Source organism: Leopardus geoffroyi, chromosome B1 (genome assembly GCF_018350155.1).
Source record: "Leopardus geoffroyi isolate Oge1 chromosome B1, O.geoffroyi_Oge1_pat1.0, whole genome shotgun sequence".
NCBI classification, from domain to species: Eukaryota; Metazoa; Chordata; class Mammalia; order Carnivora; family Felidae; genus Leopardus; species Leopardus geoffroyi.
This window is the reverse complement of record NC_059327.1, coordinates 145,403,551-145,430,881: the sequence shown is the minus strand read 5'-3', so window position 1 is coordinate 145,430,881 and position 27,331 is coordinate 145,403,551. Positions and strand designations below refer to the sequence as shown.

General features: G+C 39.8%; 2 protein-coding genes across 3 annotated transcripts in view; both read left to right on the top strand.

Moving 5' to 3' along the window:
* The window catches only part of MTHFD2L (methylenetetrahydrofolate dehydrogenase (NADP+ dependent) 2 like), a 147,236-nt gene extending 137,012 nt beyond the window's left edge, over nucleotides 1-10,224 (top strand). The window contains exon 8 of one of the 2 annotated variants that reach the window (XM_045473752.1): nucleotides 8,676-10,224. In XM_045473752.1, coding sequence (XP_045329708.1) covers nucleotides 8,676-8,788 — 113 coding nt within the window. In that variant the 3' untranslated portion in view covers nucleotides 8,789-10,224. The remainder of the gene's footprint in view (nucleotides 1-8,675) is intronic. The other variant, XM_045473753.1, reaches the window with a different exon arrangement.
* A 5,583-nt stretch (nucleotides 10,225-15,807) lies between these two features.
* EPGN (epithelial mitogen) lies at nucleotides 15,808-25,342 on the top strand. Its single transcript, XM_045473751.1, has 5 exons — nucleotides 15,808-15,921; nucleotides 16,492-16,581; nucleotides 19,282-19,402; nucleotides 20,140-20,292; nucleotides 21,688-25,342. The coding sequence occupies exons 1-5, from the start codon at nucleotides 15,879-15,881 to the stop codon at nucleotides 21,740-21,742; spliced, it is 462 nt and encodes a 153-aa protein (XP_045329707.1). The 5' UTR covers nucleotides 15,808-15,878; the 3' UTR covers nucleotides 21,743-25,342.
* Nucleotides 25,343-27,331: the final 1,989 nt, after the last annotated feature.

Below are 27,331 nucleotides of genomic sequence, written 5' to 3'. Positions count from 1 at the left end.
CTGACTCTTGATTTCAGCTCGGGTTATGATCTTGTAGTCTTGAAATCCAGCCCATGTCGGGCTCCGTGCTGGATGTGGAGGCTGCTTTAGATTCTCTCTCACTCTCCCTCTGCCCTTCCCTCTTTCCCATTCTCTCTCTCTCTCTCTTTCAAAAACAAAAACAAAAAAAAAATGTCTTGGATAATAATTTAATCACATTCAGGGACCTAAAACTTTATGAAAATACAACATGAATGTCTTCGTAATTTAGTTACCTGATTTAAAAACTATTAAATTGTATACATTTTTCACTCCCGACTTCTCATTTTGCAGAACTGGCTATTCCTACATATAGAATGTGTTCATTCATGGTCTTTCCTAAAAGCTTATTCACCTGGACACAATAACTACAGCTGTCATCACCCAACCTAAGTGTCCTGACTCCTCACCTCTGGGTCACGTAGCCCGTGTCCACCTCCCCTGCCTCATCTACTCTGTTTTCCTCATGTACTTCCATCATGACGAACTTCTGTCAGCTCCTCCATTGCATCAAGTTCATTGTCGGATCAAACCTCCTTTGCTTTTACTATTCCCTTATATCCGCATTGTATTCTCTCCTTTTTCTTAACATGCTGGCATCCATCAGATCTTGAAGCTTTTCTGTCACTTTACAAATCTTTCTCTGATGCCCATATCTGATTCCTGTTCCCTCCTTGAGTCACTTGCATACAACCAGCATTTATTACCATCCTACACATTTTAGTTGATGTTCCTACTTTTTGTTTATCTCCCTTTCCTCCACCCCTGATGATAAACTCGTTTCATTAGAGAAATGTGCCAATACAAAACAGACAGTTTCCCCATCTGATCTTATCTTGCCTCAGAATGTATTTTTTCCTCAAATTTTAAAAATACTTTAACCATTGCTCTTAGGTTAATATCTAAAATTATTAACATTTTATTCTAGGTTCTACATGAGCAGGACTCTTCCTCTTCACTCTATATGTCAGCCCTCCTGGCCTTCTTGCCATGTTTCCAACCAGAGGGAAGCTTCTTTCCACCTTTGTCACAGACATGGTTCCCCCCTGCCAAGAACACTGTCTACTCCCCACCTCTCCATTTCCCATGGAAACATTGATTTATCCTTCATGTTTCTGGACTTGGCATAGATAAATACCACAAATGCGTGTAGTGCTCAGTTAGGTCCTCCCTCCTAACATTCACATTTGTAGTACATTTCATAGCCATAGTTCAGTGATCATTTAGGTGATTATATTTTTAATATCTCTCACCCAGTTACACTGTAAGTTCCAAGGGACAGTGACTATGGCTGCCATCTTTCTCCAGAAACGTTTGTGGTGATTCTATCTGGGCCAATCTGTAGCCAGTGTGGGAATAGTGAATAAGTTAGGAAAATATGCAAGTATTCAGAAATAATGCAAGACACAGATGTAGGGCCAGATCATAAAGGACCTTAACGGCCACAACAAAGAATTTATACTTTATCCTGGAGACGGTGAAAATTCATCAAATATTCCAAAGCTGAAATGATCTACTCTATGTTTTTTTTTATTTTTTTTTTTAACGTTTATTTATTTTTGAGACAGAGAGAGACAGAGCATGAACGGGGGAGGGGCAGAGAAAGAGGGAGACACAGAACCGGAAGCAGGCTCCAGGCTCTGAGCCATCAGCCCAGAGCCCAACACGGGGCTCAAACTCACGGACCGCGAGATCGTGACCTGAGCTGAAGTCGGAGGCTTAACCGACTGAGCCACCCAGGCGCCCCTCTACTCTATGTTTTAAAGAATAAACCTGGCAGCAGGTTAGAGATTTCATTTCTAAACCAAAAGACTACTACAGTAGATTATAAAAAAAATGAATAAACATTTCTTCTGTCCCCATATATTCATCTCTTTGGTGACGCAACTTTACCAACATCCTTATCCCCAGACTTTCAAATCTGAGTTTGACCGTGTAACTTGCTTTGACCGATGGGGCATTAGCAACTGTGATTCAAGCATTTGCACATCAGGGTTTGCCTGGGGCCTGACTGGGAGACCTGGAGGTCCCCAAGTGAAGTATCCTTAATGAAGCAATGAATTTCAACCATGTTTTAAACTTCCTCTTTGCTGCTGTTAACATGTATGACACCCTCTCCCTCACGCAACCACTATTAGAAATCTCTCTCACTTCAGCAACGATTCTCAGTGGTGTGCCCTAACATCATGAGGTGGGAGAAAGTAGATGTAGTTTGACTGCTTTTCTCAGGAGACTCCAGCATACGTTGTGACCGTGAATTGAAAATCACTGCTAAGTTTCATGGATCGATGAGTGAACTCAGCCTGGGGAGTTAATGAGCACCACAGAGGAAGTGACATTTAACTAAATCTGCAAGGGAAGAATAAATATTCATCAGGTGAGGAAATGCAGAAAGGGTATGTCAAAGAAAGAGAGTAGTATGTAACAGAGGCAAATCTTGCAACTCAAATAACTGATTTTAAATGATCATCTCTTTTCTTGCTATACAACTGAATGTAGACTCTCTAATATTCTAAATCATCCTCAAGGAAATCTATAGCATTTCCTTTGCAGTGTCTGAAGTTTATAGGGAGGTCATTCAAATAGATTGTCATGCTAATGACATGCCTTTCTTCAAAATAGTCTTTATTTTCAGATACTTGCTTTAACCGGGACCAACTCATTTCCATCTGAATCTCATTCCCCAGAGCAAATTCCATGCAGATAACAATAGGATTTGATGATTGTTTTATTTGCCTCCATTGTCCAACAGTTTCAGTAACTCTGAAATCGTGTTAACTTCACAAAATTGAATCTCAACCTGGTTTTGCCATCCCTGAGCCTCTCATGAAAATCCTGATACTGATCAAGATCTAATACGTGCTCCCCCGCTGGTTGAATGTTCATGTTGCCACTTTGCTTTTACAAAAAAACCTACGTTAGTATCTGTTTTTCCTAAGTGAAAGAAATCCAACGAGGATTTTAGCTTTTCTGGAAAAAAAAAAAAGTGCAAAACGAAAGCGTTCAGCATTTGTTTTGCAGTGAGCATTACAGAGGCAGTGTGCACCCTGAGCTGGGAGAGCAGCCCCACCAAGCTCCTTCGTCGGGAACAATGCAACATCCAGCCGCCGTAGCTTTGAACTGTGTCTGTGAGCATCTATGCTTATCTTCATTTATTTTGTGCACCTGTTAGCAAAATATGTCCTAAGGTGTCAGAAAAGCCAGAGAGGTGTGTTTGTTTTGTAATGCCCGATGTTCTAAAACCTCCCACAAAAGACCACCAGAGTCGTGAGTCAAAGCCAAGCGGCAAGGGTCGTTTATTGCAGGTTCGAACCTGGACCTCTGCGCACTCGTTGCCGGTAACACACAGAGGCCCCGATCAGAGTTGGTATAGGGTTTTTATAGACAGGGACAAACAGCATAGGTGAGTGAGGGTCCTGATAGGTAAATTCTAAAGTAAGGACATTTGTGGTTTTCTGATTGGGCGTCCTTTGTCTGTTACTTGTGGTGGGAGAGAGAAAAAAAAAGGGGAAGGGGATAGGTGAGGAATGTGTTAAACAAGCAAGATTACAGAAGCGAGAGACGCCAGTTAGTTTAAGTACAACTACTCATTCCATTACATTTAGGAAGGTTTACAACCCATTCTACTACACAGCGGGTTACATTCAGGAAAGGTCTCACAATGCTCATAGCAAACAGCAAGCAAAACAGACTTCTCAGCAATTGTATTTCTTATCAAAGATCCATAATAAACAGAAAAGAGAACCTAGCTTTAAACTAAGGTAGGGCTGTTATTTGGATTGTTCCTTTCAGTTTGTTTGTTTGTTCATGTGTTTGTTTTTAGGTCTGGGAATGCTCACATTTTTTTCCATACAAATTAATAGTATTTGCCTCAGCTTCATACCATTTTGACTTATGAAAGTTTTCATAGGAATGCTCTACTTTTGGATAGCAGAGGGGGAGCCTGAACCTTGTTCTCATACATCCAGAATATTTGGCATTTCTCTTAACATACACACATACTCCCTCACACCTAAACACAGAGTAAATAAGTCTCTGAAGGAAATTACTGCCTTAAAGTGCTTCTATAATTCTTTTCAATAGAGCATATAGAACGTCCCCCCCCCCCCCCCCCCACAGAATAGGATTAATCTTTAAAAGCATCATCTTCTATGAGCAAGTGCAAACCTTTGTCTGCCCTCAGGGAAAGACCAGCCAATGAGAGATTATTCTGGTGATGTAATGCTTGTTAACTTACTCTCTTGCAGACATGATTGGGGAAGATGCTTTTCAGAGCATCAAACGTATTGAGTTTAACTCTTTCTCACATGACTAATTTTAGCTCAGAAGCCACTTCTGAGACTTCATAAATATGTCGTGTAGGACAGCCCTGGAATAGTCATGCAAAATCATTAGACTATAGAAATGCTTTTAAGCATTGGCATCTGTACCCACTGGCATTTGCCAGTGAAAATTCCCTACCTTTCTTGAGAAATCAATATTTCCATATCCTGGTTGTTATGTAAATAGACAATACATTAACACTAGCCAGCAGCAGATACAGTTATATTTCTTTCTCAGATGTAGATTCTCATGAAAATCAAATCAAAAGGGATAAACACCCAAGATGTTTTTTTTTTTTCAATCAAACTCCTCACAGTTGGCCTCTCGTGATTATACCGACTTCATTTTCATATTCGTCCACTTTATTTCAGAGATAAAAAATATTTGAAGCAAGGACCTGGATAGTCAGGTGTGTGTTCATAGTGATATCATAATCCTTTGCTTAGTGAGTAATGTACAGAGCTGATGCAACTGAATGCTTATGAACGTCCAGAGAACCCCTAGCCCGTGTCAGGTGAGGGCCCATTACCCATCACGTAGTGTATTTCTATGAAGTACTAGGCAGGACAAGATACGTGTGTGTTAGTTTTTACCAGGAAAACGTGTAAAAAAAAAAAAAAAAAGCAGACATAAGCTCCAGATTTCCAGCAGGTATTATTTTGCACAACAGTTCATTCCCCTTCCCTCTCCCAACATTCCAAACCTCACTTTTTGGAGCAGAAGAACGCAATGGTAAGCATATTGTGAAAAACATAATTTGGAAGAGGAGTGTCATGATACCTGAGCAGCCCCGTGGTTTATCTGATCTGACGCCCAGGAAGAAAGCAGTTCAGACTGCTAAGCCAGCTGTGTAATTTGATGTGCTGGACGTAATTCAAAGACGACGAGCTGTGAGGACTCACAGGAAATATGCAGGAAAATGTTTTATTCGGACTTTCCGCTTTGTTTCTTTTCTCAGACGATCCTCCTCCCCCTTTGAGAAAACTGAGTTCATTTTTGGCACCTGAGTCTTTCTTGGGATATTTATATTTATTCGGGTCATGGTAATGCAGTTGCACGGGGTTATGGGGTGGAATGATGGCATCATGGAATGTTTCAAACCTGGCTGTAAATAATGTCTCTACCATACAAGGGAGTGGTAAGTCACTTTAACTTCGGGGAGACATACTTTCTCCACCTATTAAAATGAAGTAATAATTCAATGTGAATTATTCAAATAATATATATAAAGTTTTTGGCAAGAAGTAGGTACTCAACTGAGAGTATTACTCAGTATTACTCAATAACTGAGGGTTATTACTATTTTTTATATACACATAATTCCAAGCTGGTTTACCTTTCCAAGTTGAAAACCAAATTATATAAAAATGACTATTTACCCACAGCGGATTCCCTGACACAATGAATTTTATCCACTTGTTGATTGTGAAATGAACCATTTTGTTTTCCATTGAAGATTTAGTTTATACTTGATTCTTCATTTACCATATCATTCAGTAGTCTTATATTTTTAACCATTAATGTTTCAAAGTTAGTACTTTACAAATACATGATTTTCTATACAATCAGTGTAAATAGTAGTAATATAGTACATTTCTTCTAGAGATCTGCTGATATTTTAAAGGCATGGCTTTTCCAAGTCTATAGAAAAGGTCCTGGAAGGCACTGGTCATGCTAGTAGGTCACCTTATCACAAAGTAAGGGTGACTGGGTAGCTCTGTCAGTTAAGCATCCAACTCTTGATTTCAGCTCAGGTCATGATCTCACAGTTTGTGAGTTCAAGCCCTGCATCGGGCTCCACGCTGACGGTGCGGACCTTGCTTGGGATTCTCTCTCTCACCCTCTCTCTCTCACCCTCCCCCCACTCATTCTTTTTCTCCCTCTCTCAAAATAAACAAATAAACTTTAAAAAATAGTAAAAAAAAATGGAGTTTGTCATGATCAAGCAAATTAGTAGCTTGAGTTTTTTAGTAAATTAGCATGAACTAAATTGTTTGCATCCTCTGACACATTCCTGCAAATTGATTTTAGATTTTAAATTTCAAGGGCTCTTGAGTTCACCTTAACAAAATTTACCAAATGGCTAATCTGTGCATGGAGAGACTCCTAAGATTAAAAACAATGGCGACAGCAACAGCTGTCAAGGCTTGGTTTCTCCCTTCCAGGTGCTAGGGTCTAGTTAAGGGGACAGACACCACAGTGTGTTAAGTTCCATAACGGAGTAACGTATAAAGTTACTGGGAACCCAGATGGTGGGGCTTTGAAGTCAACGTTAGAGGGGGAAGTTTTTGAGAAAAATCATGCACAGGTAACATTGTATTGGCTTTTAAAGAATAGTAAGGATTTTTCTTATATGGATAAAGTAGAAGAATATTCCAGTTGGAAGGAATAGCTAGAGTGCAAGAAGAAAGTATTGATAATTCATGGCTATTTGTGAAATGGCTGTTGACCTAGCCGAGTGTTTGACGTTGGATAGAAGTGTGGTGAGGGAAATGGCACGTTCATGTGTAGAGAGGCTTTTTGGAAAACTAATCTACTACTTTCCAAATCATAAGTATTCTTATCTCCTCTTGCTTACATACCATGAGGAGGTTGATAATACATACTAGCTAGACTATTTTTCTTTTTGTGATGTCTTTAAGCCTACTTGGACTTTTCTTCAAGTAAAAGAATATTATTCCTTTGCTTTTCCTCTGATTAAAAAAAAAATTCTTGTGTACTACTAACTTCAAATAAGATAAATATAAATTTTACAAACCCTATTTCAAGAAGGCAATATAAATTGTACAAAAATAATACTTAAGGTCTACAAAGTCTAATACTATAATAGTAAATAATACTTAAGATCTGTTACTTTTGATTCATGTGGAAGCACATACGAGCAAACTTGTAAAAGGCAATATATCTTAAATAACATGTGATTAAGAATGCCAGAGTGTGCGTTGAAGAAGCATTGTCTATGCTAATTTTGTAAGTTATCTGGGAAAACTTCATTGTTCATATTCACATGGTGAAGCACTAAACCAGCAGGTCAAAGTATGGAGCCATTCATGTGTAATAATGTGGGTGTGAAAACATTCTTAAATAAAACTTGCTGAAAGTTCTCTGTCATTTTCTTTGAGTCTATTCACTGAATAGAAGTCTGCATACCTTAGAACAGGACTATGTGTATATGCTCAGTAGTTCAGATATGTTTGATGATTTTTATTAGACTTGCACTGGAATGTATTATCCACACATAAATGATGCTGTTGTTACAACAGGAATTTTCCAATTTAACAAATGGCGTGTGCTGAACTGTCTATGTCCTGTTCCCCCTTTGTGACCAATAGCATGTATTTTAGGAGTAGTTAATGAGAATTACAGGTAGTTGGGTCAATCACGGATTATGGATTTTTATCATGTCAAACCAACTTCATGGAGATTCAACAGTCTTAGGATGATTAGACATCATACACAGGATTGTTTATCTAAGTGTGTAAGTGTTTCTAGCCTACTTCATTCTAAAAATGTTTTGAGGTTGTTAGAGTGATATGTGTAATGCAGAAAAATCCACTCTATTCTGTTTAATTAGTTAAACAAGGAGGCTGTTAGACTCATATGGCTCTAATGCCATGGCAGCGTGTGTAAGCAAACCAAAATCTAAGCCTATAAACGCCTCCAGGTTACAAAATCAAAACCTAAGAATGACCAGTCACCAACACCGATTAGGCTTTAAGTTGTAGCCAATCAATAATGACCTTGCTTTGTTTCTGCCTCTTCTGTTACAAATCTCTAGCTAGCTCCTTGTTGGGGGAGCACTCCTGACCACTTCCAGTTTGTTGTTGTCCAATTCGAATTGATAAATACTCCAATAAACTTTAAAAATTTTAGGGGTGTCTGGCTGGCTCACTTGGTAGAGTATGACTCTTGATTGCAGGGTTGTAAGGTCGAGCCCTCACGTTGAATGTAGAGATTACTTTAAAAATTTTAAATAAAATCTTTTTATCATGTTTATTTATTTTTTAAGAGAGAGAAAGCAACATGCTAGTCGGGGAGGGGCAAAGAGAGAGAGAGAGAGATCGAGGATCTCAAGTAGGCTCCATGCTGTCAGCACAGAGCCTGATGCAGGGCTCAATCCCACCAACCTTGAGATCATGACCCCAGCCAAAATCAAGAGTTGGAGTCTTTACCGACTGAGCCACCTAGGTGCCCCCCGCCACCAAAAAATAAAATCTGAAAAAAATTTTTTATGTGTCTCAGTTTATCTTTTAATAGTTCAGTATGTTTAAAAATATCGTATTCTCAGAAAAAAAAACTTAAAAATAAAGACGGCTTTCTGTTTTCTCCATCAGCTGTTAAGAAGAAGGCTAGCTATATCACCCCAGTTCCAGGAGGCGTCGGACCCGTGACAGTGGCAATGCTTCTGAAGAACACCCTTCTGGCAGCTAAAAAACTCATTTACTAATTCACATGAAAGAATAAAGCAAACTGAAGTCATGCTATTTATTTATTTGACAAAGGGTGTAAACACCTTTATATTTTACTACAAAGCTATTTATTTCTACCTTGTATTTATTTTTTCATGGATGGAATCATACTGGACCAGATGATTCATACGACTTTATGCATTTCCTGCTAACAGATTTTGAGTTTTAGGATAAAACAAAATAATTCCAATGAAAACTTTGGTAACAACGGTTTATTTTGTGAATACTATTTGTTCATAATATTAAACAATAAAGGGCTCATAATAAATGAATATATTTTTGACACAAATATCACACAAAGTATGTTTTCAACAAATGTCTTGTCAGCCAAATGGGTGCCCTCATAAACTGTAATTTAGGTTTGGACATAAGCATGCTCAATTTTTATATATTTTATGTGTCTCATATGCTGAAAAAGAGCTTACTTGTAAAAGAAAGATAAAACAGTAAAAATAAAATCTTGATCTTGTATATCTCATAAAAGCATCCTATGAGGTATCTTAATGAGAAATGACACTCTATTCAAGGAAAGAAAAATAAACGAAGAAAGCAAAATACGCAGTGCTACTTGGAAAGGTAATGATCAGGGGTGGCTAAGTGTCTGACTTTGGCTCAGGTCATGATCTCACGGTTGGTGGGTTTGAGCCCCACGTCAGGCTCTGTGCTGACAGCTCAGAGCCTGGAGCCTGCTTCAGATTCTGTATCTCCCTCTCTCTCTGCCCCTCCCCGGCTCATGTTCTGTCTCTCTCTCTCTCAAAAATAAATAAACATTTAAAAAATTTTTTAAAAAAAGGTAATGATCATTTCAAACTGTAAATGACTACTTGCAATAGTAAAAGCCTAATAGGAATAAGTTAGGTTAAGGTGTAATTTCTTTCTCCTTCCAGAAAAATATTTGGATAATCTCTTCCTTGAGGAATAATGGAAAAAATCCCAAAACAGACATAGAAAACAAAAGTATGGTTGTATGCTCCCACAAATATTAGAAAAATAGGATATAGTATGAGCAAGGACGTCATTAAAGAACAAATGGCTGTTCACAGATTCAGAAAGTAATAGGAAAATATGACACAATATGCCAAAGCTAAACCTTAGCCTATAACTAGAAATCTACCACTCTCTTGCCCACAGTTCTTCCCTCTTCTGTTACAGCATTTGGTTTTCAAAGTAGATACCATATTTCTAACACAATTTAAATTAGGAAATACACTGAATGTCAGTTGAAGGCGATTATGAACCTATCCTAAGCACATAATTGTATTGTTTTCATGCCTTATCCCAGTGTGTTAATGTACCAACCATGATTCTTACCCAGTGCATGCTTTATCAGTGTGTGCTCCTGATCAATTGTGTGAAAATAGACTAGAGGCTTATAATTAATATTTCAACTGTATAATAAAAGCGATTTGAAGAATACCTGTCTTCTTTTTCCTTAAGACATTTATAAGTTTTTTTGTTCGTATATTTGTTACCTATTTTTTTTTTTTTTTTAGTTTCAAGTGTTTATTTATATTCCAGTTAGTTGACATACAGTGTAATATTGGTTTCAGGAGTAGAATTATTACCTATTTCTTTGCAGCATGCTGGGGAAATGCACAAGTTTTTTAAACATGCAAGAAAAGGGTCTATAGGCCATTCTACCATCAGTCCAGACCAGTCTTGGCCTGATAACCCCAACAGAAGTTTAAATTCAAAGCTCCCAAGCAAACATTTCAGAAAGGGCCTGTTTTATTCATATGGGCCCCAAATTCCCCCAAACAGACAAAATGACCCAAAGTACATGTACATGGGAAAAGGTGAAGTCTGTGGCTTTGAGAGTACCGCCCCAAACCCTCAAAGTGCAAGAGGAATTAATTTTGGAAGGTTTTTACCCTTTGGCTGGGCCAAAATCCAGGAGTGAGACTTTCTAGAGACTAAAATACTGTAAAAGAAAAATTATTCTGACATCTGTTAAAAATAGTAAGGAAGACTTTATCTAAGACTATTGTTATGGGATCAAGACTATTGTGGGGCGCCCGGGTGGCTCAGTCAGTTAAGCATCCAACTCTTGATCTCGGCTCAGGTCATGATCTCACGGTTCGTGAGTTCAAGCCCTACATCAGGCTCTGTGCTGATAGTGCAGAGTGGGCCTGGGATTCTGCCTCTCCTTCTCCCTGCCTCTCCTCCACTTGTGCTTCCTCCCCACCCCTCAAAATAAATAAATAAACACTGAAAGAAAAAAGACTATTGCAGCAGAGAAGATTGAACTGAGCTCCAAATACAGCAAAGGTAGCTATGGATCTATATCCAATGAGCAGAGGGATCAGTAGGTACAAAATTACTATAAGAGAAACTTGACTAGATTTCAAGGGTGGGGGGATTCTTTTAAACTAGCTTACCAGGATTCTTGCTAAAGGCAGGCCAGATATCAAGGGTGGAACATGGGGAACTCGATAATATATAGGGTTGGGGGGGGAGGGGGTCTCTATAAACTCACTTAGCAGGATCCTTTGCTACAACTGGGCTCAGCAGGCCTGGTTGAGAAGAGGACTCACAGGCAACTGATTCAAGTTCAGTCAAGAAGGAAGCCTTTGTCAACACATAAAGGAGATGAAGTTGGTTCATTTGTACCATGACCTTATTTATGGATATTTGGGGTGCATAAAAGGTAGACATATGTTAGCCATGTAGAGGAGCTTTGGAGAAGTAACTTCCTTCTGCAACTATCTGTAAAAAGGACCCTGATGAATTAAGGGGGGTTGAATAGTAATACAAAGATAGAGGTGAAAAGGGGTTTAGCAGATATATACATACATATGTGTGTGTGTGTGTGTGTGTGTGTGTGTGTGTGTGTGTGAAAGCAAGAGTCACAGTCAGACTAAAATGAAAAGTGTGTGTTAGAGAGGTTAGAGAGTGGTGGAAATACAGCTGGATAAGTATGCAGAGATAGATTAGAGACAGCCTGGATAATTCAGACCATGTTTCATAAGTTAGGAGAATTGTAATTAGAGCCTGGAAGATGTTTTCTTTGGTTAACACGAGGAAGTTGTAAAGGGGAGCTGATGCTGGAGAAGAGATATGTTCACTTTAAGACACGTTGAGTGTGAGGTGATGACAGAATCCAGAAGTAGAAGCCCTGACTTAACATCAGTCTGGGAAGAGAATAAGAACTCATGACTAGTGATGAAAATTCAGGACTTCGTGAAGTGTGCTCATCACTAAACTCTGATCTTCTTGACCATTATACACAGCTTGTGTCTTTCTACTGTTGTTTGGTAATAAAAGCTCTCCTTAAGAGAGCACCATCATGTGCTAAATGCTTTACTTTTGTTGTTGTTATTGACAATCTCTATTTTATACATGAGGAAGTTGACCCTTGGAGTTATTAAAAAGCCTTGGCCAGGGCTAAATGGAGAGTAGATGTGGAATTGGAATTCAAAGCAAGGTCTGGGATGATGGGAGCCAGAGCTCACTCTTCATTCCACCATGTTGCCTCCGTCAATGCCCTCCCCCACCTGGAATCTTCTCTCTTAACACATCTAAATCTCACTTGATATTTAAAATTCACATGAAACTTGTCCATGAAACTGCCTTGAGAATTTGCCTCAATCCCATCCCTGAACTCTCGTAGCCATTTCTGCACACAGTCATGGCACTTATCAGTTCCTACCCAGTCCTGTAGTTATATCTGTGCCTTCCTTAACTCCCTTTAGGTCCTTGAGGTGAGAGTCCATGAATGATTTGTCCAGTTTTCTTGCTAACATCACACCCAGCCCAGTGCCATGGATGTTGTGGGCATTCAATATTTTATGAATGAATAAACGAATGATTGAATGAATGACAACTGCATCCATGAGAATTAACAGAATGAGTTGAGAGAGAAAACAATGGCCTGATGAGCATTTCCTGCTAATGTCTAGCAACAGATTTTGGTGGAGTTAGTGAAAGAGCAAGAAAGAAAGAGAAAGAAAGAAAGAAAGAAAGAAAGAAAGAAAGAAAGAAAGAAAGAAGAAAGAAAGAAAGAAAGAAAGAAGAAAGAAAGAAAGAAAGAAAGAAAGAAAGAAAGAAAGAAAGAGAAAAAGGAAAGGGAAAGAAACAAAAGGAAGGGAGGGGAAGGGAGGAGTAGGGAAGGAAGGGAGGGAAAGGGAGGGGAAAGAAAGGAAGAGCGGGGAAGAGAAGACACTTTCAGAGATGGTATGACAAGAGGAGAGAGAAGAATAAATTAAAAAGACCGAAAAAATGGAAGGAGGGAAAATTGACGGTGGGGTGCTGAAGTGCTTAGCCTTCTTTCCCCTTTCTCTTTCCAACCTGATTCACTGTGTGTCGAGAATGAATGAAGGCATCAGTGAGGCCACCTTACAATACCCATCTCCCCATTCTTCAGGATTGGGGAAAGGACTTTTTGTGAGGAGACTGAAGAAGCCAAGGCAGGAGACTCTCCTGAAGAGAGTGTAAGTGGGATCCATCAGTATGAGTCCTGGAGGAAAGATCCACGTGAGGTGACTCGAGCTATTTTCTGCTATGAGCCTTCAATAAAGTGGTAGGCCTGTGTTATATGGCCTGATTCACCGGAGCGGGGAAACATCAGGAAAGAGCATGGTCCATGCCTCTCAGCCCAAATGTGAATGAAAGTCACAGTTCATTTCATATTTAGATTTTTAGGATAGAGGTAACTTATTTCAGGTTTGATTTTAGGACATAATTCAGAGAATTTCTCTGGGATCAGTCTACGGATTCCTACCAGAGAACACGGCTGGGAAAATAGAAAGGACATGTGATCTGGAATCTGAACATGGATCCCAGTCCTGACTCTAGGACATGTCCTTTGGTAAGTCACTTCATTCTTTCAGGTCTCCATTCCTCAGTTGTCACAAGGGACTAGATAGAAGGCCTACTGTTTATTATTTTATTCACTCAAGATGGAGTCATTAGGTACATATTATATGTTAGGCACTGAATTTGTTGGGACCAGGACCACTGAAGAAATACTCGAGATGTGCGTGGAAACCCTGCAAAACACAAAGCTCTATGCAAACTCCAGTTAACGGTTATAACCAAGATGGCTGTAGTCCTATATCCCAACCTTACAAATAAAGATATTTCACATTGGGCCTAGCATCTCCCTCCAAAAACTGCTATTGGTTCTAATGGCTTCTTTAACCCCTTGTAAATGTTTTCATCTTAAATTCACGCCAGAGGTGCAGAGCATGATTATTTGATTTATAACTCAAATATTATTGTCCCGGGAAAAACATTTATCTGGAAATTATCTTAATAATCACGTTAAAAAAAAACCCACAAAAGTAGAAATACAAAATGCAGGCCCATTTAGAGTGAGCCAAGTGCTGTATCTTCTTTCAACTTTAAAATGATGACTCCTGTGGTGATTGCCCAAGTTATAATGAGTTCAACAAGCTCATTCTTGTGTGATTTCTAAAGCCAAATTCATATTTCAATAGGGAAAGAGATCTGTTCTGGTAAACCAAATTTGCTGGATGGACACAATGCAAGTGGTAACCTATCTTAAACGGGTTTTCAAGGTACCGAAAACATGAGCAATTGAAATTCCTGGCGAAAAAGCACAACACCACAGTACGACACATTTACATAAGTTCTTCATAATAATCTGGGGCAGGTGAAAATTTATGGGAAGCTCCTACAGTCACAAAATCTAATAGCAATAATCACATGTGTTGGCCGTTAAAATGGCACTTTCATAATTACAGCTAGGTTAACAGTGAGAACAATTTGAATGTTGTGTTGAATTTAACACTTTCTATTCATTGGGGGCACCTGGGTGGCTCAGTCAACTGAGCGTCCAACTCTTGATTTCGGCTCAGGTCTCCATCCCAGGGTTGTGGGATTGAGCCCCCGCCTCGGGCTCTGCACAGAGTGTGGAGTCTGCTCAGGATTCTCTCTCTCTCTTCCTCTGCCCCTCTCCCCAACTCACACTCTTCTCTCTCTCTCTCTCTCTAAAAAATAAAAAAAAAACAAATAAAATTTTTTATTCACTAGACATACAAAACCTAAATATTTTGGGGCGCCTGGGTGGCTCAGTCAGTTAAGCGTCCGACTTCGGCTCAGGTCATGATCTCGTGGTTCGTGAGTTCAAGCCCCGCGTCAGGCTCTGTGCTGACGGCTCAGAGCCTGGAGCCTGTTTCAGATTCTGTGTCTCCCACTCTCTCTGACCCTCCCCCGTTCATGCTCTGTCTCTGTCTCAAAAATAAATAAACGTTAAAAAAAACAATTTCAAAACCTAAATAGTTTATCTTAGTGGAAACATCATCATCACCATCATCTTGGTACTTTACTGGCTCTATCTAGCCTAATCATTGGAACACAAATTGGAGCATTGTAGTCCTAAGGAGATGGGTAGCAAGCACATTCCATTTATTCGAAAAATCTTAAATGGCAGAATGACATAAAGGCAAATGTTATGCTATTAAAAATAATTGTCCTTACAGAGCTTGAAAATAGCAACATGGAGTAGCAAAAAATAAAATGGAATATTAATCCTCTGTTTTTAACACAAGTTTAATACCCCCCCCAACGCCCCCCGCGGCTAAATTACAAAATATCTTGATTTGCGATAGAACACAGTCTGTACTGAGAGGTGGTGTAACTGACTGCAGTTTCAGAGATGTTTGATTCATTTACAGGTTATGCTGTTTCCTGGTTTGCAAATTATCAGAACTCCCCCTTGTTGGCATCCTATGTAAATCCCTAGTAACTTTGGAGCTTGGTACAATTCTGTTCGCAGCAATGGGGCCTTTCCTGAATTTAGATTCTTTTTTGTTGTTTTAAGTACTTTTACATACACGATTATGCCCACAGGTAACAGGAAACCAGTGTTTCAAAAGAAAACTTGATCACATTGCTAGATAACGCAGGTATCCTAAATAAGTGTGTGAGCGCCTCAAGGGCTTTACCTACAGCTCCTGCCAAAAGTACATATTTTTTTGATTGGTAAGAACGGCAGGTGACGCTTCATGAAATATAAATGCAAGAAAGACTCGGGAGAGCTCAATAAAAACCTTCCACCCGTCAGTCTGGGAGGATAAGAAAGATACTGTTTAACAACAGCTGGAAATGGCTTTCGGAGTGCCAATATCAGTCTATCTCTTATTCAAAGGTAGGAAGTTTGTTTTTGTCTTGTTAATTTTGTATCAATGTAAACTATGAATAGGATTTGTTCTGTTTTAGTGAGAAGTTGGCTTTTAACCGTCGTTCTTCACGACAAAGAACAGCACAAGCCATCTGTGAATTAATGGAGTTTTATTATGTAATACAGACTCCTAACAGATTATGCTACCCCCTTTTTTGAGACCTGTATGTTTGCTTTCTGTAACCGAAGAGCAGTTGATACATTTTAACCACTATGCCATAGCATCCTTGCGATTGAATTAGTATATAAATGAATCCACGTGCTCTTAAAAATGAATGTATTTCTATTTTCTGGAATGATAAGGTAGTCGGGGAAGTAGGTATGGATGAGAAACTGTCAGGAAACTGTCCTAATCAGGTTATGCTTTTCAAATGTACATCGGTGGGGAAAAGAACAAAAGTGAGAATAAGCAGAGTAAGAATCACTTTTGATCTGTTGCTTGTCCATAACTTTCCATCTGTTGCTTGCACATAGTAGGAGGCTCACCTGCTAAACATGCTTTCCCTCCCACCCCCCACCCCCCACCCCTTCATATAGCAATGACAGCATTGACTGAAGAGGCAGCCGTGACTGGAACACCTTCAAACACAACCCGGCAAAGTAACTGGACAGTTAACAAAACAGAAGGTATTTTCTTCACACTTTTGTATTTTCAGTGATTTTTCTTTTTTTACCTTTTGAGAGAAATTTGGATTGTGATCAAAAGCAACACTGGAAATCTTTTAATGTGCATTTTATTATTAGACGTTCAACTCTTTAAGCAGGATGCTGTTAAATAGAAATGACAGGTAAAAGTGCGAGCAAAGACATGCCTTTTAAAAATTGCCTTCTGCTTGACTCCAGCTTGGTCCCCAATAATCCATTTGTGTCCCGGGGCAGTTTGTCCCCATTTGGGCATTTTTGATGACTGATATTTTGGTATCATATTTTAATCTGTGACTATGACTTTGCAACCGAAGAAATTAGGACAAGGCGAAGACTTAATCCATCTTTGGAAAGATCATTTTTCTTGTTTTGTTTTGGGGGGTTTTTGTTGTTGTTTTAACATATGCTCTGTTTCCTAATCACGTGTACCCAATTTTTGTTGTTATGGTGATGGCGTGTTTCTTTTCCTGTATTATTGCTATTACTGTTATTATTAGAATAGCTTCTGGCTGCTGTTGAGCATCAGTATTTTTTTCGAACCTGTTTGAACTCTCAGAGGTGAACTTGGAAGGTTTGTTACCTGCCAAGACCTGTGTACCGGGTGGTTATGATTCTCACCCAAATCACCACCCCCTCTTGTGAAGATTGGTGATGTGACAGGACAGAGGAAATGCCATAGCTTATGCCCAGAGCCAGGCAAATAAAAGAAGATCATGTCAGATACTTTGTTTCTGAATATGAAAGATAGTAATATTTCAACATGCCTCATTTTACCAATAATTTTAAATTAAAACATCTACTTAAAATATTTTGCCAGTTTGAGTTTTAAATGTCTATCCGTTTGCAAAACAAACTCCGTGTGAGCTTTAGGATCATTTTTAGCCAACGTCTTCATGTCTTCTGAGCCTCTGAGCAAAGAGGAAAAGATCTTCATTGGAAGATAATACGGTAGAAAATTCAAGTAGACTTTCCTCTCAGTGATTGACTTAGGAACAGTGCACACAGCACCACCTTCTTACGTCCTTAAAAATGAAATGCAAGGCAAGATTTCCAAGTTACAGATAGTAATAATGGAAAACAGGGGATCAAGTATATCATCTCTACAGTTGTCCTTTGCTTTCTTGATAGAGAACCTCGGTTTTTCCATTTTTAAATTTACTCCAAACATCTGCATGCAGTATCTTAGGAAATTTTTCATAAACTTAAAACTAATATTCTTTTTAGAGGAAAGAGGAGTCTCTCTGGCACATTCTTTCTTTGGAGGTATCTTCTAGTTCTCACATTTCCTAGCAAATCCAGGTTCGGGCTTGGCTAATTCAATTAATTTAGTCTTGAAGCAGGAAGAACCTAGCCCAGTTTATCATGGGAAATTCTCACGGGCTGAGAGTTAATTATTAAAATGAGACGCTAGATTCACAACACCACACTCAACAAGATAAAGGCAAACTTTAAGGTAATATTGTGTGTTCTTAATCGACATGGAGTTATATGACACAGTGTCTTATTGGTGGCTTAGTACCTAAGATTTAGTATTTTCAATATAAAAAAATACATGCCTTTTTAGATTTTTTCCCCTTAAAACAAATAAGTAGGATTCTGTGAATCTACTTAGCAAAGGCAAATATGATATAACATGATAACTAAAGACGGGGAGGTATGTTTATTCATAATAACGACCAAATAAAACACTACTGATTCTGCCTGGGACAAATTTAAAGATCGGTAATTAAATTTTTACCAAAAAGGACCCAATTGTGCAGCTTTAACCAAGTGTCATCCCCACTGAATATACCCCAAGGATGGCATAGGTATATGTCTTCAGTATATCAGGGAATGAGGAGTAAACATCCTGAAATGTATTCGTTTTGCCAAAAGACAGCTTCCCAAGAGGAAGCTTCCCATGCAGAGGCTTCTGGACACTTGAGCACAAAAGTTTTGCCAGATGTGGTCATTTGCACAGTGTTAGGAGTCAAAACCCAGATTTTCTCATTCTGTTTCTAGGGCATTTCCCACTGTCACGTAATGTATCTTTAACTGAGTAAAATTGCCAATTAATATTCAAAGATGTTGTCTCAACTATGTGAAGCTTGAGCCATAACTTGTTTCTGGTTCTTGTATAGGTCATAACAATGCCTCTTCTGAAATGCGGCACTGAAGTGCTTCCTTTGCAGTTACCTTCTCAGTGGTAGTCCACAGAAGAAGAAGCAGGCAATTCTTGTCTTCTTTGGGGGAATGAAGAGAAATCAAGTTCATTAGCTCTGTAAATCCAAGTTTCCTAAGTGCTGACTCTCGGGTGTAAAGGGGAGAATAAAAAATTGGGTGCGATCGTCTACGTTTATTCGTATTTGGGCCTACTTTTGGGCAGACTTGCTCAACACAGCCTGCTAAAATGAGAATCAATGCTGCCACCTTTTGGCCACCTTGTATCTCTACCTTATTATGTAGCTTCTAGAGAATAGAACAATCAATCCACCTCCATCCCCTAATTAATTAGTGATGTGTCCAAATGATATTAACCTAACCTTTGTGAATATAGCCTGCTGTTGGAATCAGCCAATAGTTTAAATGGCAGAGCACCCAAAGAATATTCTTCAAATTAAAGGTCTCTTTACACGTGTGTAACAAACCTACTATAAAAGTGTGACCCCCTTCATCTGTTCATATTGTATGTCCTTCTCCTAGCTGACTACACAGAAGGGCCCATAGCCTTGAAGTTCTCACATCCTTGCCTGGAAGACCACAATAGTTACTGCATCAATGGTGTTTGTGCATTCCACCATGAGCTGGAAAAAGCCATCTGCAGGTAATTGCAAAGAGCTTTCCAAGTCCTAGAGATGGGAGGAGATGCATTTGTGTTTCACCGAGTGTTTCTACGTGTTTCACCTGGTACATTTCCACACACCTCTCTCTTATCTTGCAAAAAGGGTACATCATCTGAACATGACTCACTATATTTGAATATCTAAGGAGTCTTTTTCCAAACTCCCTAACCCACATTACTCAAAAATACAGTTCCCACATTAGCAGCTTCTGTGTAACCTGGGAGCTTGTCAGAAATGCAGAAGCTTATGCCCTACCTCAAGACTCCTGAATGCAAACGTGTGTTTTAGCAACCTGCAAAGAGGATTCTGAGTTGATCACGGGGTTGATTACAGGATGAGATGAAATAGACTATAGCAAAAACACTTCAGGAATATAAAGTTCTAGAACAATTAAGTACTATTTTTATGATCATTGGTTTCTGGGCAATGTCCTACGAAAGAGTAGGTTAATAATTTTCTGGATCAACTCATGCAAGCAGCTACCTTTCCCTTCTACCAATGAGGGGAGTGACATTACTACGGGGCTTTAATGAATTGATTATTGTAAAATACATAGCTTCTTCGATACATTTAGCAGTTGGCTTCCATTTGGTGTTTTCCTCTTTAAATGACTTACTTTTTATTGAAATGTGTCATTCTTTGAAATTGGCCATTTCTTTGAATTTCTATCACTCCGAGTTTTCAAATTATACATTCTTTTCTTTTTTTTTCTTTAAAGGTGTTTTACCGGTTATACTGGAGAAAGGTGTGAACACTTGACCTTAACTTCATATGCTGTGGATTCTTATGAAAAATACATTGCAATTGGGATTGGTGTTGGATTATTATTAAGTGGTTTTCTTGCTATTTTTTACTGCTACATAACAAAGAGGTATGAAAACAAATATGAAGTCACTGGGCACTTGTTCACTTAATGAATATTTATGGAGCCCCTACATCATACCAAACACCGACATGTATAATTTTTTTAGTGAAAAATGGCGGCAAACTTGGCAACTTCCTGCATAGATTTGTTTTGGTGCTTTTTCTTATAAACATAGACAAGCAGTAAAAATCTACCTGCAATTGCAATAGAATAGCTCCAATTTACGGTTTCCCTTCAACCTCGTCTCTCTCTGCCTACGTCGAAGTATGAGTAAGGAGGACAGCAAGCCCCACAAGAGTAGAGATTAAGTGTATCTTGTTCACAGTTAAGTATCAGTGATAAATACCATGTCTGGCACACAGGAGACACCCAGCAAATATGTGTTGAATGAACAATTCTAGAAATGAGTATTAAATGAATGAAAATGGATGACAAACATGGGCCACTTTCTTTTCAGACATCCGCTGCGTGTTTATACAGGAGATTCTGTCTACTGCTAAAAACCTAAGACAATAAGCTTGATCCACAAGTATAAGTTACTTGTGTGTTCTAATTTCTATTTTATCCACACTGGTGATTTTTTCTGAAATCCATGTAACTTGGAAAAAGTCAAGAAATAATGTGAGATACATTAAAGGAAAAAGAGCTAACACATTTCCTTTGTTGTAGCCTACTAAGCAAGTTGTCGTTTTTAAAATGACCAAGACTGAGTGTGCAAAATAAGAAAAGGTTTGCTGGCTTAATAACTGTATCTTAGAATAACCTCTGTTATGTCAATTGTAGATAAATTGAGATAAAATCTGTTACATCAATTGCCTAAGAGACCAAGAATGGGGGGTGGGGAAAGGAAGTCAGGCCTTTTAATGCTAACAAGACAGCTGTCTGAGGTCAAGTTCCTTAGAAGCAAAACCTAAGAGGGGGTTCTTGTGCAAGTCATTGGCTGAGGGAGTGCTCTAAAGGTGAACCCTGTAATGGAGTAAGGAAAACCAGAGCAGAGGAAGACAGTGAGCAAAGACGTGGCCTCAGCTGGATTCCACAGGGAGATCTAGGATATGGATGGCACAGTAGACCTTTCCCAAGAAGGTGAGGGATCTTGGTTTTAGTGCCCTGTGTCATCAAGCATGGGTAGCAGTATGCTCCTGGTGGGAAAGGAGGTGAGAGCTTGGAATCTCCCAGGGATCTGCAGGCTAGGTGCTCTGTTGACCAAGGGCAATCCTCTGGAGAAGGATCTGGCTCTGAGCCAGTTAACGTGCATAGCCAATGGGGGATGGGCCCACCAGTGGGGAAAGGGGACCTGGGTGGAGAACCAAGAGCAACTGTTGTACCAGAGCATATATATCATTCTCGATAAACCATACGAGCAGCCGTCCAATTCACACGGAAACCAATGTTCTCTTTTAGGTGTCTAAAATTGAAATCACCTTACAACATCTGTTCTGGAGGAAGACCACTGTGAGGCCTTCATAAGAAATTTTCGTGAGGCGTGTATAAAAATCAGTGGGCCCCAAATCGAAATCTTCCAATGAAACAACAAAACCTCCCAAGCTGACTGGACTCGAAAATAAAGGAAGTTGGGATCGTGATGAAATGAGAGAATAAACTTCAACGTTGGTCTTCAGACTTTGCCATCGTTAGGGTGCCATGGGAATCGAGTGAACAAGCTACTGTGACAGAAGTCAAGTTCATAGTCCTACTCTGGGTTTGTTGCTGTTGTTGTATGGTTATTGTTCTTACTGCAGAAAGACTGAGCTTCATGCTTCTGACCACTTCAGGTGTGAATTTTCATGGGAATAATTACCAACCTTGCAGCAAGCCAAAGCAATGCCAAGCTTGGGTTCTTCACGTGCTGCCTACCACAGGCAGTTTAGATCACTGAGCTGCGGACCTAGTCCCAAACATGCTGCTTTCATGGTGTCTAATGCTAGGATGAGGTCAGTGTTATGGCACCTCCAGCGATGCAAGCGTGTGCCTGAAGCCTAACCCAGGGAAAAGAAAATGGAATGTCCAAGGCAAACATAAATCATACCCAGCTCGTGACAACACTGTGTAGCCTGTATCTGTGAAATGTGGAATAAGTTGAAGAGTTTTTGATGACTAAAAGCTATCTGGATATTGAGCCCTGAGTAGGTGAAACATTTCTGTTTCTGCATGGATTATAAAACCTTGTGTCGGACTCAGTGGTCCCCTAATGTTTATGTTCATCGCCTCTTCCTATTGTTAGTGGAATTACCTGGTGACTATCCATTTGGCCTGAAATTCTAGAATTCTACTAATAAATAAAATTCTACCATCGGCCCTGAAATAGAAACTGAAGAATCGGACATAGGAATTGTTTCACCAGCCGACAACCCGTGGAAACTTTCTCCGCCATTTCTGAACGCTTGATAGCAGATTTGCACATAGCGAGAGAAAATGGAACAATGACAGAAATCCCCACTTGGGAATTAGGGTCCCTTCCTCTTTAATCATACTTCTTCCACATCAGTAGAATTATCCTCGTGCAGGTCCTTTAATTTCTTCAGGCTTTGGTTTTATCTTCTACAAGGCCCTGCTAGTTTTTAGAGTTTGACTGTGGGTCAAGAGAAAGTTTTCCATATTTGTCCCGCAAGTAGAGTTATTCTCAACACCACCTCTGTCCCCCACGCCCCATCGAACCCCAAAACACACCACCGGATATCATCTTAGGTGTCTATTTGAGTGTTTGGTTTGCAAAACAATCGTTTAAAATTTTGTCTTTAGAGGAAGTGAAACATGGAATTGAAGAAGAATAATATCTACCAATTTTCTCTTGGATTCAATCTAAAACTATGGACTTTTATTTTTTCTCCGTTGCGATGTAGATAAGCAAAACAATTCTGATCACAAGATGGGTTAAAGGAGGATCAAACGTGAATGTTCCTACAATGGTAACAAGACTTTCACTTCTGTAATGACTTTTCCATTCGCTCCTAAACAAAACTTTACATTCTGCTTTCCTTTGAGTAGAAGGCATTTCGCCAGCTTTGTTTTTCCTTCATAAGGAATTTAATGCCGATGAATTACACGTCAGCATTTTCTGCTTGTCCTCACAAAGTATGCAAAGGTTACATCATACCAAAAAGTGGGGAGGTGAAGTTTCCTCCCAGTGACTCCAGCGACCGCACCTAGAAAGCTATGATCTTCCCGAGCTTTTCAAAAAGGTGTTAAAACGCTGGGGAGAGTCCAGGAAGAGACAATAAAGCTTAATTAAGGACTGCCTCCTGATGAAAGGAAAGAGGAACTAATGTTGGAGCCTGGAGAGGTGATAACCTAAAAAGTTATAAATATCTGCTGTCTATAAATATTTCCAAACTGTAAACACAATATAATTGAAATTAAGAAACACCAGACAGAGAATTAAAATGTCCAGATTGCCAAACCAAAACAGAAACCAATAGGGATTCTGAGTTTTTCAGTGTGGAAGCGTGTGCATTAACAGTATAAAATCCCTTCCGTGAGACCATACAGACATTTAGAATGTGGCTTATGAGAAGCCATCTGTTGGTGGTCTGTCATACAAAGTAATCGTCTGGTCCCCTGAAGCCTAGATTTCATTTTGCAGAGAGGAATCTCCGGCATTCCTATGGCGATATTTACACATGTAAGTAGGACTTAAGTGAGACAATGCATATAAATACAAGATGTTCTGCAAACTTCTTTATCTTCTGTTTTTTTCCTGTGCAAGACCCTGAGAAAAGCCTGCCAGGGAAGCCCTTGGCATCAAGATTACATTTCCAGCTATCAGTCATGAGTTATTAGGTGGTGTGGATCATTCAGGAAAGAAAGGAAAACATGTTTCTGGCACCTTGGACTAAATCAAGCAGGATAAGGGGTTCACCGATTTCATTCATTTCCCATTTTGTCTTCTTTAGATATCTACCCTTCAATCTCTGAGAACACGTCCTTAAGTCATCAATATTCATAAGTGCTTCATTAATTAACATTCGGAGCATGATAAGGGTGAGGGCAAACACCATAATTTCAAACATATGTGAGCCAGTAAATTCACAGAGAAAATTATAATTACTTGTTATTGTATCTTCTTTCCCCAAATTACTTTTTTCTTTAAGTAATCTCTATACCCAACATGGGGTTTGAACTCACGACCCCGAGATCAAGAGTCACATGCTCTACTGTCTCAGCCAGCCAGGTGCCCCATCCCAAATTACTTTTTTGTATGTTATGTTTTTTATAATCCCGGAAGTAGATGAAATTATAACATAGATTATCTTTTAGTGTTTCTGGCCACAATACAAATCTAATCCTTTAATTCGGAAATGTCCATTTTGGTGATGTCAAGGAGATTTCCATTCATTATATGTAATTGAGAAAGTGTCTTCAGAAAATAACAAGGCAAACATCAGCAATCTAAGCTTTTGATGTTGGGCATAAGGGCAGTTTGTCTCTGCAGAAGACCATGAGTAAGCCACCTAACTTCTTGCGTTGCAAAATGTAACAAACTCTGTAGTGTGATGTAAATATTGATATCCTGCAACCCACATTCATGGGAAGGGTTACCAGAATCTCTCTATTGCAAAATACCACTCTTTCTGGCTTACATCATGGCTGCATGACATCAGGTTACTAGCATCTGCCAAGATGAACCGGAGGTGTTGAAATTTAATTTGTCAGAGTCTGGCACTGCTAATCTGGGTGAGTCCACATTTCTGTCCAAGCCTCGGTGCGGCCCTATTCAGTAGCACGGTCAGAAGCAGATCTTCCAAATTCAGCTCCAAATTTCTGTAAATTATTCAATTCAGGAATGCACAGTTCAGACTACGAGAGCCTAAGCCATTCATTTCCTCGGGATTCAAAGGCTAGGCCCCCTGGAGAATATCCACGTGAATAAACGAGTACTACCCTTCTACTTCACTCCTCTGCCAAAACTAAACATGATGGATATTCCAAATTGTGGGCAACACCCACAGCCTCCAAAGAAACATCCCATAAAGATTAGGAATATGATTATATGGTAACGAGGGGGAATCGCATTGTTTCGTCGGGTCTTATCGCTAATATATCTCATGACCTTTCTTTAAAATTTTTGTGTCTCGGATATTAATGGAGCATAAATCACTTAGATTGAAATTTGGTTAGGACTGCAGTCAAGCAGGTATCAAACTAGCAGTGCTTTTGATCTTTAAGAGGATGGTAATTAGGCTTTACATCTTTCTGGAAAGAATGGCATCTACAGATCTTTAAAATTGCCCGAAAATTTTGATTCAATACTAAGTCTCCTCACAAATCAAGTTAAATGGTGTAATATAGCGATCACTTATGAGCACTTACAATGCTTGAAAAGCATTATTAGCATTATTTTAATTAATCCACACCTGTATGGAATTGAGGCTCAGAGAAAAGGCTATTGCTTTTTCAAGGTCACTTTAGCCTTTCGGTGGCAGAGCCTAGAACTGAGCCAGGTAGGTCTTACACTCAAGTCCCTCATCTAAACTCTGTCTGATAATGCTTCCTTAAATGTTATGGAAAATATTAATGTTAATAGTTGGCTTCTTGATGAGCTTAGAGATAATACCCAAGTGGTTTGCATGCAAATGAAAAAAAGCTCCTTTCTTTAGAATGTATGAAATAATAACCTTGGTCATGGATCAACCACAAAAATTCCCTGCTGTCATCTGCTGATTATTAAGATATGCATACCATCCTGAGGGTGGGGCCAGAACAGCCTTTAAGTGCCCGCTGACAGATGAATGTACGTTCCAGGGAGAGACTGTGGACTGTAAATAGACCCTGGTTTATCTTCAGGACTCAGGGGATGAAGAGGTTACTTGCAAACACTTGACCGCAGGCTGTGAACAAGGGTTCTCTGGCACCGGTCCCCTAACTGGGGCATACCTGGCTTGGTTTGGTGAGGGGATGGGGACTGAGTGGTTTTCCCATCCACAGACAAATCTCATCAACTTCCTTCCCGCCATGTCACGCACACAACCCTACCCCGAGTCCCACAAACATTTTGAAGAAAGATGGCCAATGGCAGCGGTCTAAGCGAGGGGCAAAAATTGGAAGCACCACTAAAAAACCCTCTGCGAGGGATGGACACTTGAACGACCTGAGATCTGGTCCAGCTGCGTGCTTATTTCACTCTGTTGGGAACCTCCACACATGATATTCTCGTCTGTTAGACTCTCAGGACCATCTCTCCATCGCGTCCCTGGTTGAAAGTGGTATGTGAAAAACACGCAGCCTCTACGGCAGATTCAGCCTGCAGATTCATTTCCTTTGACCTTCATGGTGTTTCTTTTAAAACAAGATTACATTGAGAGAACAAGATATTTTCCTGTAAAAAGAAACTAGCTTTTTTTTTTTTTTAATTTTTTTTTTTTAACGTTTATTTATTTTTGGGACAGAGAGAGACAGAGCATGAACGGGGGAGGGGCAGAGAGAGAGGGAGACACAGAATCGGAAACAGGCTCCAGGCTCTGAGCCATCAGCCCAGAGCCCGACGCGGGGCTCGAACTCACGGACCGCGAGATCGTGACCTGGCTGAAGTCAGACGCTTAACCGACTGCGCCACCCAGGCGCCCCAAGAAACTAGCTTTTTAAGCTGCTTTTGGAAAACAGAGGATACAGAGCGCTGGTCCCCCACGCTTCCATTGCTTTGGCCAGAAGTGTGCTCTCCACACCTAGCCTGCTTCTGTCACAGCGCTGCTTCTTCAGGGTTTCTATGGGCCTCCACAGTCTGCAACCTTGGTTCTTCGACTGGATGAATTGTAAGATCCTGCCTCATCTCAGTTCCTCTGAGTCTAGCCGGCAGGCTGCCTGCAGAGGGCCTTGTTGTACCGCACACTGAACAAGCCATAAAGGAACACGAGAGGCCAGGTCGCCTAGGAATGTACTTGTCAGGAGAACCCACACTCACCTGGAAGCTGGCAGGGGAGGCGTCTGATGACTCAGACACTCTGCCCTGCCCACGCCCTCGGGCATTCTCTGCTGTAATCCTAATCAGATTTGTTTCCTCGGAGCTCAACCCTGCTTATGTTACCTCCCTGCTCAAAGACCAAACTGATTC